This window comes from Phaseolus vulgaris, chromosome 10, assembly GCF_000499845.2.
Source record: "Phaseolus vulgaris cultivar G19833 chromosome 10, P. vulgaris v2.0, whole genome shotgun sequence".
Taxonomy (NCBI): domain Eukaryota; kingdom Viridiplantae; phylum Streptophyta; class Magnoliopsida; order Fabales; family Fabaceae; genus Phaseolus; species Phaseolus vulgaris.
The window spans coordinates 3268797-3282993 of NC_023750.2; the positions used below are offsets into that span (position 1 = coordinate 3268797).

A 14197-nucleotide genomic window follows, 5' to 3' on the forward strand; every position below is an offset into this window, starting at 1 on the left:
TAACCTAAAAAAATAGTGAGGGTGTGTGTATATGGACAAAGGTGGAGTTTGAATAAGCAACACTCGTTGGTGATGTGGATTATGAAGTCTTCGTTTCATTGTCTCTTGAAGTTTCCAGATTATATATGTTAATGTGATCCACACAATAAGTGAAAGAAACGTAGGGTTTTGCTTTCTTAGACGGAATTAATATGGAAAATGGAGAAATTATGAGCATAGAAATTAAAGCAAATGATATTATGTGTTTTTAGATGGATCTGTGGTTTTGTATTCTAGTGGATTTCATGGATTGATTTTTTTTAAATATGAAAATAGCATTAATCACTAATATATTTTTTTTTTCTGGAATGAGAGAGAAGTCCAAGTATTCACGTATCAGCCCTAAATGAGTTTATGTGTGTGTGGTTTCACTTTTATCAGCCAAAAAAAAAAAACTAAATATAGATTATATAGTTTCTTCTACTAAGTTTGGGTTAACTAACCATAAAAAAAAATTACTTGTGCAATTAATTAAGATACATTTAATTAAAAGATCATGCTATGATAAAAACGGCTGATTGGTTTTTAATTATGTTTATTGAAAAAGCTGAAAGATGAAAGTTTGCTTATAAAAATAGAATTCAGTTATTGCACCTTAATAATAATAATAATAATAATAATAATAATAGAAAGAAATGTGTGGGGCCAGTAAGAGGAAAATGACTGGGTAAGTAAAAGAATGATGTTTAATGCAAAAGTTGTAAATAAAAGGAAGAGATGCTTTTCTTTGTTAGAAGAAAGCGTGTTGAAATGGATTGGTATGAGATTCAAGAGTGTTCCAAGGTTTTACTCAAAACAACAACAAACAAGACAACTTAAGTATGCTTCATTTTGCAGATAACATTATCTCAGTTCTTCAAGCTTTGTGGAAGAGAAACATTGCACACCACACATTTCTTCAGGTAAACACAAATCTCTTTCTTTTTTTTTTCAATCCCTGTTTTCATATGCATGTTTCTAAACTACTAAAAGTTCTTTCAAGATCTACTCCTTTGATATGCTTTTGTTAAAAAATAACACACATTATCATATTGTTCGTGTAATTGTTTTCGACTATTTTTTCTTCTCATTTCCAACATATTTAATCATTTTTAGGAAAAATAAAAACATAAACAAAGCTTTTATTTGGCCAAATTGGAGAGGAATAAGGGTTCATTATCAAAAAACATAAACTTTATAAAGGATCCAGGTAAGTACTTATGTGCTTTGCTTTTATAAACTTTTCTACGGCACTTTTTTTCACTATAATTGTGTATAACAAGAATATGTGTGTTGCAAACAAGTATTTGTTTTAAGGAAAAATAAGCTTATGATTATCTAAACACGAGATCATTTCTAACAAATAATCTTATAATTCTGCTATATTATGTTAGATGCATCTTCCATGACTGTACTCCTATTTTAAATTAAAAATAAAGTAAAAGGAAGAAAAAAATAACAAATGTTGAAAAAAAGTAATGATGATTATTATTATAAAAATGATTAAAAAGAGTATAATTAGTGTTTGATATAAAACAAATAATGAATTTACTATCTCAGAAAATATAATTGATTAAGTTAATTGAGCTAGCCATTTCTCTCGTGTAATAAACCTTCTTGATTTGTATTCTTTGCCAACTTTTAAATTATTTCCAAACAATTTTGGAAAATATGTTGAATTATTATTCAATAACTATCTAAAACATAATGATTTTTTTACATAATTTTGATTTTATCCCTTGTCGCACCCAACAATAATAACAAAAAATCTTATCTCTTTGATAGTTTAGTTACGTAAATTGTAGAATTACACTAGGCTTGGTTGTAAATCATATAATTTTGCAAAGGAGATATTGTTTATGAGTTCTCTCTTGACAACTTTCACCCATGTACTTGGTCTCCTTTTTTTCTTCCTTTTTAAAGAGTTAAAATTTATTATTATTCATTTTTATTTGAGTATGTGACTATATCTTTGTAAACAGTAATTTTATATAATTATGTGTTCACATAATGATTGGATTTCACATTCACAAATCCAGTCCCATGGTTAGATATAGTGTTAAACACAGAAAAATTTTCTTTTTCATTTTCAACTCTTCTAAAAAAATATTTTTTTATAAAAGCTTTCATGTTAGGTATCATTATACAACTTGACATCTCACCTAGGCTAAACCTCAAGTAACAACAATGTCATCATATAAAAAAAATATTATTAAAAAAAAGAAAAAAAAAATGCACACAGTCTCATCTTTTGAGTTTCCTCTATAGCATGTATAACTTGATAAAACTCAGCAACCATAGTCGTCCGAACTTCAATAAACGTAGAGAAAGCACATACTCCCAAAGAAAATACATCCACAAGTAGCAAGACCAGGATCTTAGCAGCCCCATCAGTGTTAATTCTGGTGAAGGGAACTCCCATCTATTAGGAAAAGGACGAAGAACTTTATCAGTACGAGTATTAATATCAACAAACTTAATCACATTGAAATCCAACATAATATTAACAATACTTAATAATATTTAATAATATTATTAATATTAATAATATTTATAATGTTTATAATATTAATAATATTTAATAATTTTTATAATACTAATAATATTTAATAGTATTAATAATTTTAATAATATTTAATAATATTTATAGTATTTAATAATATTTACAGTATTTAATAATAATTATCATAACATATATAATAATTGCAATTAATAATAATAAAATAGGCATAAATAATAATTGTAGATAATAATCACAAATAATAAAAAAGGATAAAAATAATAATAAAAAAATTAAAAATAAAATATGCTGCATTACATACAGAAAAGTTATCTCGATAGTTTTACATACGGATTCTTGTCCGTGTGTAATCCGTATATAACTATATTTTACATACGGATTTAGTGTCTTACATACGAATTTGTGCTGTATGTAATACCAATTTTTCTTGTAGCGACTCCTTATATACTTTATTACATTGACATGAATTTTTGTATCAGCAATTCATGTATTATCAAGTTATTTTTCAAGAGTGTACGGGTTCACAACACCAACAAACCTTACAAGACCAAATCTATTTCACCATTTTTTCATTCTTCTAAATATAAACACTTCTTATAATTTCTCCATCTTCGTAAGATTCTCCACATCTCTTGCTCTCTAGAATTAGAAGGAAAGTAAGAGAAGAAGAAGGATGGGGCTTGATCAATCAATAATCATGCATATATTATTGATGTGTTCCGTTATAAGTATTTCATGTTCATATATAATGAAAATGTATTATAGTCTTTCTTTAATTCATAAAAAAAGTTAATATTTTATTATAAATTAAATTTTATGTATGGAATTTGATTTAGATGGAGAGCATTGTATTTGATTTGGCAAAGTCAAATTTGGAGAAATTGATTAATGCCATACTAGAACAATCACGTTATATTTGTTGCTTCACAAGTATTACTGAGGACTTTGAAAAGGAAAGGAAAAATTTGATAGCAAAAAAGAAAACATTGGAAGAGTATGTTAGAGTGGCAAAGAGAAGAAATGATAACATACTAAGAGATGTCACACTTTGGCAAAAGCAAGCTGAAGACCTTATTGAAGAAGACACAAAAACGAAAGTGACATGTTTTTTTGGGAGGTTTCCTAACTACAAATGGCAATATAGTAGGGGGAAGGATTTGGAAAGCAAGACAGAGGAGATTAAAAGACTCATGGAACGCAAACTTGATAATTTTGGAATCACTCGTGATGTTCCAGACATTGAATATCATTCTTCTCAAAATTACGTTTCTTTCAAAAGTAGAAAGTTAAAATTTGAAGAACTTTTTAATGCATTGAAAGATGTAAACAACTATATGATTGGATTGCAAGGGATGGGGGGAACAGGTAAAACAACATTAGCAAAAGAGATGGGAAAGGAGCTTAAGAAATCAAAATGTTTTGATTATGTCGTTGATACTACAGTATCTAATACCCCTGATACAAAAAAAATTCAAGATGATATTGCAGGACCACTAGGATTGAAATTTAACGATTGTACTGAATCAGAAAGGCATAAAAAGTTGTGGGATAGATTGACCAATGGTGAGAAAATTCTTGTAATTCTAGATGATGTGTGGGGAGATATCAGTTTTGAAAAAATAGGTATTCCATTGAAGGGCGACCACAATGGTTGCAAAATTCTTGGAACAACCCGCGATATGAACATATGCCATAAAATGGATTGTGATAAGAAAATTCAACTTGATATCTTACCGGAGGAAGAGGGATGGATATTGTTCCAAAAGCATGCTGGTTTAAGTAATACTTCCTCTAAAAGGATTCTTAATAAAGGTCGAAAAATTTCCAAAGAATGTAAAGGATTGCCAATTGCAATTGCAGTTATTGCTGCTAGTTTAAAGGGAAAACAACGTCCAGAAGAATGGGATGTAGCCTTACAATCCTTGCAAAAGTCCATGCTCGAACGAGGTGATGATGAAAACTGGAGTCAAATTTACACATGTCTGAAGTATAGTTATGACAATATGAAGAATGAAACAGACAAGAAATTGTTCCTTTTATGTTCTGTGTTTCGAGAAGATGAAGATATATCTGAAGAACTTTTTGTCAGGCTTGCCATAGGAACGGGTCTCATTGAGAACATTGATGAAATTTCCAATTATGGTGAATGTCGTAATAAAGCTGTTGTAGCAAAATATAAACTCATAGATTCATGTTTGTTATTGCATGGAAAATTTGGAAGTGTAAAAATGCATGACTTGGTTCGTGAAGTGGCTTTATCTATAGCTAATAAGGAGATTCTGGCAGTGGATACATCTAACAAGAATGAAATGACAGTGGTTGAAAAGGGGAAGAATATTAAATATTTTTTGTTTGAAGGGAAAAGCACAGATCTTTTTTCCTTCAAATTTGATGGATCTAAACTTGATCTTCTTATTGTCTACTTAAATGAAACGGAAAATTTTGATGTGAAAGTCCCAAATTCATTCTTTAAAAATATAGCAGGGCTTCGAGTTTTGTATTTATCAAACAAGTTTGCAAAAGCAACTTTATCATTACCACAGTCAATTCAATCATTGACAAATATCCGATCTTTATACCTTGAAGGATACATCTTAGGTGACATCTCTATTCTTGGAATCCTAAAGGGCCTTCAAACTCTCGAATTGGTTTCTTGTTCAATGGATGAATTTCCTAGAGAGATTTCAAATTTGGTGAAACTTAAATTATTGAATTTGAATTATAGTACATGTGAAAGGGAAAATTCATTTAAAGTGATTGAAAGATGCACTTCATTGGAAGAACTGTATTTCATTGGCCGAGACATTTCAAATATATGGCATAATGTAAAGCTTTCTAACTATCAAAGGTTTCGTATAATTGACAATTATTCTAAATATTTCATGTCCGATAATTTCTTTTTAAGGAACTCCCTCGGTATTCCCATGGCTGAAAAAGTTTTTTGTGAAGAGACATTCAAAAGTCTATTGCAAAAAGTTGAATGTCTTAGTTTAAGGAGCCTTCAAGGAATGTGGAAAAATCTCATACCTGAGATTATTTATATTGATGATGACGGTTAGTCTAATCTAGTTGATATTATTTTAAATGATATTCCACAACTCAAATGCCTAATCGACAATACTAATTATCGTGTACAAAATGCCTTATCCAACTTGGTTGCACTTACACTTTATGAAATGGAAAATTTGAAAGAAATATGTTGTGGACCCCTTCCCTTTCAACTTTTGATGAGTTTAAAATCTTTCATTCTCTATGATTGCATACATTTAGAAGGCATGTTGTTTAAGAGCAAGATATCCCTCTGCAATCTTAAGAAATTGAGTATACGGAAATGTCCAATGTTAACATCTCTATTTGAGTTATCAACCACACAAAGCCTACTATTGTTGGAGGAGTTGGAGATACAGGATTGCGAACAACTGAAAAGTATAGTGAAAGATGAAAACAAAAGGAAAGAGGATTCAGGAGAAGAAATAGTTGATGCTCATAATCATAGCAAGAGTTTTACTTTAACCTTTCCAAATTTAAAGACGCTTATTATCTACAAGTGTCCCCAATTACTCTTTATACTTCCAGTGGTTGTTGCTCGAAATGTTCCAAAACTTGTACGTATGATTATAAGAGAGTGTAATCTGTTAAAATACGTATTTGGCCCATACCAGCATAAGCATGAAGAGGAAGATTTACATCATGAGTCAAAGGATGTCATATTCACTATTCTAAGTGAAGTTTATCTAGTAGACTTGCCTAATTTTGTGGACATTTATCCAGAATGTGAGGAGTTCAAGTGTTTATCAGTGCGCATATCATCTTCCAGGTATGAGTCCAAGGCACAAGTAGAATCAAACCCTATGAAATGTAAGATTTTACATTGGATCCATAAATATAGAAACAAATGGAGAACTACCAAAATTCCTTTAGATTCCAAGGATCAATTACAAGATTGTTCTCTCTCAATGGTAACCTTCTTTTTATCTTACATGTGTTTCTATTTTTTATGCATATAATTTATCTTAATGTAAAAGTTTATATTTTTATATAATTATGAAAATATTATTAACAAAGGTTAAACTAATGGCAAAAATTTGAAAAAGTCACTTGTTTATTGATAAATAAATTAGTCACTTGATTGGGTAATGATTTTTCGTTGTTGTCTAATGTTTTTTTTTTTTGGTAGTAGGAGGAATTAAACTTTCAAGTTATTTAATTAACATAGCTAAGTGGGAGCATGTCACATTTTTTTGCTATGGTGAATCACTTGCAGGTAAATGACTCCAGTGCAAATGATGTGATTGGACAAGAAATGACTGTAAATTTGGAAAAAAATGCATTGAATTATATGCCTCAGACACATGTGGGTTCCAAGAGTTTTTTTACTCTACAAAATGTTACAGTGTTATCAATTGAAGAATGTAAAAAAATTGAAGTAATATTTTGTGCTTCTATGCTGGAAGGGTTACCATATATGCATAAACTTGCCATATTTAGATGCAATGAATTAAAACAGATAATTAGTGAGGATACAAAGAATCAAACAAAGCCATTTTTCCCAAGGTTGAAAGTTCTTGTGATAGTAGGATGCAACAAATTGAAATGTGTCTTTCCCATTTCAACTTCCAAAATGTTATCCGAGTTAGAAGTTCTGGTAATCGTAGAAGCATGTATGCTAGAACAAGTATTCCAAGGGGATACTGATCAAAGAGCTGAGATTCCAAATATGAAAACTCTAGTATTTGTTGAACTTCCAAGACTTTGCCAGGAGATTGAGTTTTTTACTGTAAAAGATTGTTGTGTGAAGAATTGTCCAAAACTTTCCTTGTCTTCATCCCTTCAAAGTTTCAAAGATATTATTAATTCTATAACAGGTACTACATACGATACTTTTACACATTATTTATATATATTTCTATTATTAATAAATATTTTTTAAATTTATATTTCACTGCAGAAATATCATTAAATAAAAATTAATTTTATGGGCAAAAAATAATTAATTGTTATATTGAATAAATTAGATATTATTTTAGATACTAAAAAAATTATTGGTAGTTGATTAGATACCAATTTAGAAACTAGTTTATAAATTATATTAATAATAGAAACTACTTTATATACCAATAATATTTTAGTTTCTAAAGTAGTATTTAATTTAGTTAGTATAAAAATTAATTATTTTTTTCTTTAAATTTAGTTTTTATTCAATGATTTTTTTTAGTGTGGAATTAGTTATCAAAAGTTAGCTACCAACTTTACAATTTAATTAGTTGGTAGTTAATTAGATACCAATTTAAAATTTATTTATTAATAACTGAAACTATTTTTTATATAAATAATTTTTTTAATCTTTAAAATAGTCTCTAATTTCGTGAATATATAGTGATTAGCTAGTTATTTTTTTCTCTAAAATTAGTTTCTATTAATGATTTTTTTTACTATATTTAAAATTATGATTCATAAGCATACATATTTTTTTATTCTTGTGAGTACTTCCTGAGGAGGGTGTTAATCTTTCGTATTGGATTTTTTCTAGAAATATCGGATGTGATATTAATATTACATCAAGCTCTTCATGATAAGTTTTATGAAGACAACCAACATGAACATGACTTTGAATCAAATGAGTTGGAGGATGTAGTGAAACAAAACGAAGAAAGAATAGAGGAAGAACAAGAAATTGTTGAAAAAGCTTCTGGTCTTGGGATACCATCAATGGCAATATCACCAACAGATACTGCACTCGATAAAAGACAATCACTAGTAAGTTCTTTTTGTATTTGGTGACTTCAGTTTTTTGTTTTATTATAGTAGTAGTTCAATGACCAAATAACTAAAGAAAATATCTATGTTAGAGAAAACCTTAACACTCTTTTTCCTCATTCACATAATTAGAAAAAATGTCATTGATACCAAAGTTAGAAATGTTTTCTCCTTCGTCTTTGATGTAGCAAAATACGTTTTTTCGTTTTCTGATATTTTGTTTTTGTTAAGAGAATGTTGTAGTAGCTACTTCTAAGTGTAACATACATATACATAAACAACTTTATTTTATGCAACCAAACTTTCAATAATGCTCCAACCATAATTATTGTTACATTATTTAAAAGAATCAACGCTATTATAAAAAATTGCCAAAACAAAAAGAAATTAAGGTACCCATACTCAATCTAAAGAACTAAATTTTTATGAATACTATGATTTGTCCATCTTACAATACAAATTTGATGGGTTTTTCATGGAAATTGCACCCAAATTCAAGTGAAAATATTTAATTGTTGAAATTTTAATAATGATTTTTGTCACTTATTTATGCTTCATATTCTTCTAACATTGAAACATGACTATAATAAAACTTACACTTCAATGTACATTGCTAAATTGAGTTTATGGACATTAATGACCTAAACGATGATGGTTTTATTGAATCTATGCAGGAAAATGAAGAAGGACAAATGGTCATACCTTCTTCAAATCTTAACATGGAGCCTCTTATAACAAAAGATGTTAATTATGAAGCTTTTCATGGAACATCTAACTCTGTGGCTACCCAAGCTAAGAGTACTAATCCTCCAGGTTATGACTCTTTCGTCTATTTATTTTCAGAAGTTACCCATTTGATCTTCTTTTCAAAATTATAATGTTTCTACGTGGTTTTATTAAAGATGATGACATATACAAATTTAAAACGTAGGTCTTCTCTAAGCATAATTTTTTAATGTATTGCATTCTAATGTGTTTAATTTTCGTTCAAATGTATTTTATATTTATATATTTATATTTTCATTAGGTGATTTTTTTTTCTTTATCTATCTAATTTGTTTGCTTTCTGAAAAAATAGATTATTTAAGACATTCATAAACTAAAATGAAACTCTACATAGATATCTTATTTCATTTATGGTAACTTGGTTTAATAGAAAATAAATGACAAAGTAGAAAAAGATGTCACACTAATAAAAATAATAATTTTAGTGACAAAACTTGTTTGTCTCACAAAGTGGTAAAACAATAATCATAAAATTTTTAATATTGTCATTTGTGATGAAATGTGAAGTCGTAACAAAAAGAGGTCTCACAAAAAGTTGTGATGAAATTTTTTTTTTTTCTCGGTAAGGAAAAATGCATAATATAATGGGATATTACAGACCTTATACAAAAACCTATACATAGATACAACAAAATACTCCATTTGAAACTTCCCAAGAGTTGAACATAATCATTAGATATACAGATCACTCAGCCTACAAATATTTCTTTGTCCTTATTCACTTGTGCAGAATTACAAAATGTGTTTCATATACCCTTACCAACATGAATTTGTGTAGGATTTAACTATATATGCTGGTAGGATTGTCTCCAAAATACATGTGACAATTTTCTTATAACAAAGTTATTTTAACAAATAAGATCATCAAATGCCTCTACCTGAATAGATTTGTTGTCGTGGATCACCATATAAAAATGAAAATAATAGCATGGTCTAGCTAAACATGAAACATTCATTAGCTGGTATATAAAAGAGTTAAATTTCTATCCATAATATAAGTCAAATAACATATTTATATAGCCAACAATTGATTTTGAATCTACCATTGTTATTTGTACCCCTTTAATACAATTGTTTAGACATAAACACCAATCAAAATATGCAAAGTTTGTTCTATGTACCTTATTTGTAATCTATGCCCATGCTTTCAATTGACCATCCACTCTGCCCTTTTTGAAGACAACAGAGTTCCTTTTTTTCCATATGCATTTAATAACAACCATCCACATTATCTTCTAGATGTTATTACCTTTATTATTATCTTCTAGATTACCTTTATTATTGAGGTCAAATAAGAAAAATACATATTAATCCCACCCATTTATTGCAAATATTTCAAGCATAGTTTCGTATTTTACATTCAAAAAATAAATGTTCAATTGATTCCTCCTCATCTGCACACAAAACACAATTTGCTAGTTATTTATGCCTATTGCCTTTTTTGACATACTATTCACTTCCCTTTTTCAAGAAAAGTGTAAAGCACTTGAGATTTCCTTTATTTTCTACATTAGTCTGAAGAAAGTATTATCATGCCCATCATAATTACACTGCAGACACTTATAAGTTGATCTAACAATATATGTTTCAAATTTGTACCCTTCCGCACCCATGTTCCTTCTTATTGCCCTCTTACTTCATTTTGTGATAATTCTCTCATAAGATGATCAACCTGAGATAATTCCCATTGAAACCACTCATGTCTCCACTCCATTTTCCATTCTCATTTATTGTTGATTCATACTCCCATATCTGACACCTTAGCTGACTTATTAAAATAGTTTTTATATAACCACATGTACAAAATATCAATACGACAATCCTATATAAAGACGGTTTTTACATAACTATCGTTAAAAAAAGCATGGTGACAAACTTGTAATTATTTTGAGTTTGTGGGTCCAAAACAATGACGATTCGAGCATGAACCGTCGTTATAAGTTTGACTAGGGTTTTTAACGACGGTTCCAGCGTGAACTGTTGTTATAAGTATAACAGGGAGTTTTTTAAGTGATAGATTTTTAAATCTCGCCTTCACTATCGTTTTCACCTTCACTATTTTCATTACTCCTTCATTCTTCTGCGCCTTCAATCTTCTTCACTCCTTCATTCACCCTTTCATTTCTTCTTTCTCTCTTCACACCGTTCTGTTGCACCACTGTTAGCTCTGTCGCACCACTGCAAAGCACTCACCTGCAACGCTGTTTTACCTCGTGACAGAGCCACTGCACCGCTGCCTTTTTCAATAGAGCCACTGTGCTGCTACACCTCGCGAGAGGGCCACTGCGTCGCTGCACCCTGTGACCGCACTGCTCCGCTTCTCCCCATGACCCGCTTTACTTCGTGTCGTGACCGCACCATGTCGCTAGCGACCCTTTCCTCCCTTGCGCCGCCAATGAACGCGCTCCTTTCTGTCGCCAATGATCGCACCATGCGTCAACACCATTAATGAAGCTTTTAATGTAGAAACTTAGAAATTAAGTATTTCTAAATATTCTGTTTTGGGAATATTTGGTTCAATGAAGAAAAAAAAAAGAAATGCAAACAAATACTCTTATACTTTTTAACTGTAAAAATATTATTTAACCTAAAACCACACATTTTTAATATTGTGAATTACATCCTGAAAGGTGTTTAATCTTCATTATAGGGTCAAAACTGAGAAATCAGCTTATAGAGAACACATTACAGGAGATGTCAAATGATGTTTATGAAGATTCTAAAGGAAGAGTAATCAGCAATCAGAATGAAATGGCAAAAGCCACTGAAGACTTTCCAATTGGGAATAAAGTTGAAGTAGCATCAGGGACTGAGTTGAATTCATTGCAGGTCAACACAAATCAATCTATTTCCGTTAACATATCTATATGCAAATGACAATGAATCGAATACTCAATTTAAATTTGAGATATAGACCAAACAATCACCAGAACAAGAATTGCTTAAAAGCTCTACATGAAACATGTTCTTATGTTAGAGTAAGGTTTTCTCAGTCTTCACTTAATGTTGGAGTTAATTGCTTTAGTCTATTGAACAATCAACACTATTAGATTATGCATGTTGTAAGAATAATACTATACAAATATCAAATACTAGTTTAAATGATCAAGAGGATTCCATGTCACACAATAATCCTTCACACCAACTCTTTTCATTTACCCAAAAACAAAGGAAAGATCATGAGAAAAAGTTCTTACTCCACCATAGAAGCCAGTCTTCCGTTATTTTTTCCTTTTACTATATGAAAATAAGTATAGTCCACACTTTAATATCTTGTTTATTTTACACAGGAAATAAAGAGAACTTGTGAAGAAGAAGGAACTACATCTAAGACAATAGCGTTGTCAACTGATTCTGAATCAGTTAGTTCATTATTTCGCTTATCAGTTACTTTTGAATGTAGTAAAATATAGATACATAACTTCCCATGCTAAAAAGTAATGTTGCACGTTTTCTTTTCATAAAATATAAATACATAAACCCATATTTTGTGAAGCAAGAAGAAATCAGGTAGCTGTTTAAACTAAAGCTAAGATTTCATGAACATGTGATATGGTTTATTGCATTAAGAATTTGAAAATAAAAAAGTTGTCGCTAGTTATGGTTGATAGAGATTTTCTTTCTGGATATTTTCTCTTACTGTAATTCATCAAAACTGAAACATATAATGAATATGGTAAGCTTGACCTTATTAATAACATAGGCCTTGAAGCTGATGTTATCATGGATTGATTGAATCTATGTAGGAACATGGTGAAGGTCAAATATTCGTACCTTTTTCAATTGTGAATATAGAACTTGAAACCACTAAAGATGTTGGTGTTGGAGACATTCAAGAATCTTCTATGTCCACGGTTGCCCCTTTTGATACTACAAATTCTCCAGGTTATAAGAAGACTCTTGTATTTTATTTTTATCTTAGATATGAGTCATAGGTTGTTCTGACAGATGACATATGAATTTTAACATTTGAAGGTGTTTTTATTGTTTTAGTTTTGGATGACATGCTTGGTTATTACCTTTCCCTTTTCAGAGAAACTTTCTCATGTCAGTGAAGATTCAAGTTTTGCTTGTACTACTATAACAAAGGAGCTTGAGCAACTGGTGTGTAACAAGCATTTGGGTTTAGAGAACTTGGGTCTGTTAAGTAATTTCCTTGTGAAGCATCCTTGTGTTGGTTTAATGGGAAATACAGTGAGTGATAGATACAAGGGCTTTGCCTACACTTGTCTGGCTAACCTTTTGAAGTTTCTCCAAAGCCATAGTATTTTGGATGTGTTGGGGTCAAATCAATCTGAATTTATTGAGTTGTTACAAGATCTGCGTAATCTTGGTTTCAACAAGGATTGGTTGGATGATCTTGAAAGACTCAGAGAGCTTTGATTCAGCTATTGGAAGATCTTAAACATTCAACTTATTCATAAATATTATTGTACTTGTTTTCTCAAATAAAACCAACTAAACCATCATTATTTGTTTATTGTACTTTTTAATTCATCTTCGAATACAGGAGATGAAGTGTTAATTTCTTATGATTTTGTTGTTTATTTTAAGTTTTAAGCTAAGGAAAAGGATATCATTATTATACCATTGAATATCGTTAAAGAAAGCAAAATTACAATATAAATAAAAAACAAAATAGACCAAATTTATATCTTATAGTTGGTGTTATTCTTTAGTTAAATTTAAAGTTTCACCTTGATAATTTATATTTATTAAGGTTTGTCTTCATAGAACAATATCAAAAATCTAAAAAATATTGCAAACTGATGATGAATCATACTCAATTCACACATATTTATAGTTTTCAATGTGATGTTACAGAAATAAATTATTTGAACATTTTTCTTCTTTTTATTAATATGACAAGCCAAATTTAAATTCAATTGAGATCCATTAAATTTTGGCAACGGTACTGGAACAAAAAAACAGGAGATAATTGATGAAGAAACATTATAGGCTTAAATGGGAAATTTTACTGAAATCAGATTGTAATCTATAAATTTAAATATCATCTAGGTACGAGATTGGAATAGAAATTGTAAATTATGTTAGCAAATTCAATGGAATGTCAACCATTGGCAGTTCAATAATTATGCATATATTATATGTCTT

At 29.6% G+C, this 14197-nt stretch overlaps 1 protein-coding gene across 4 annotated transcripts; it reads left to right on the top strand.

Annotated features, from left to right (window-relative positions):
- Positions 1-793: 793 nt before the first annotated feature.
- LOC137819549 (disease resistance protein SUMM2-like) lies at positions 794-13562 on the top strand. Of its 4 annotated transcripts, XM_068623434.1 has the most exons (9): positions 794-941; positions 1135-1228; positions 6804-7404; positions 8070-8296; positions 8971-9109; positions 11733-11911; positions 12373-12444; positions 12829-12967; positions 13116-13562. In XM_068623434.1, the coding sequence occupies exons 3-9, from the start codon at positions 6843-6845 to the stop codon at positions 13463-13465; spliced, it is 1668 nt and encodes a 555-aa protein (XP_068479535.1). In that variant the 5' UTR covers positions 794-941; positions 1135-1228; positions 6804-6842; the 3' UTR covers positions 13466-13562. The 4 variants fall into 4 exon arrangements, with proteins under 4 accessions (XP_068479535.1, XP_068479534.1, XP_068479531.1 ...); XM_068623430.1 differs by lacking the exons at positions 794-941; positions 1135-1228 and adding an exon at positions 5573-6498; XM_068623431.1 differs by lacking the exons at positions 794-941; positions 1135-1228; positions 12373-12444 and adding an exon at positions 5573-6498.
- The last annotated feature ends 635 nt before the right edge of the window (positions 13563-14197 follow it).

Excerpts from the sequence above, each read along its gene's own strand:
- LOC137819549 (XM_068623430.1), top strand. The coding sequence starts at position 5,716 with ATGGAAAATTTGAAAGAAATATGTTGTGGACCCCTTCCCTTTCAACTT. Across the intron at positions 8,297-8,970 it reads TCGATAAAAGACAATCACTA|GAAAATGAAGAAGGACAAAT; the intron begins GTAAGTTCTTTT and ends GAATCTATGCAG. Across the intron at positions 12,968-13,115 it reads TGATACTACAAATTCTCCAG|AGAAACTTTCTCATGTCAGT; the intron begins GTTATAAGAAGA and ends TTCCCTTTTCAG.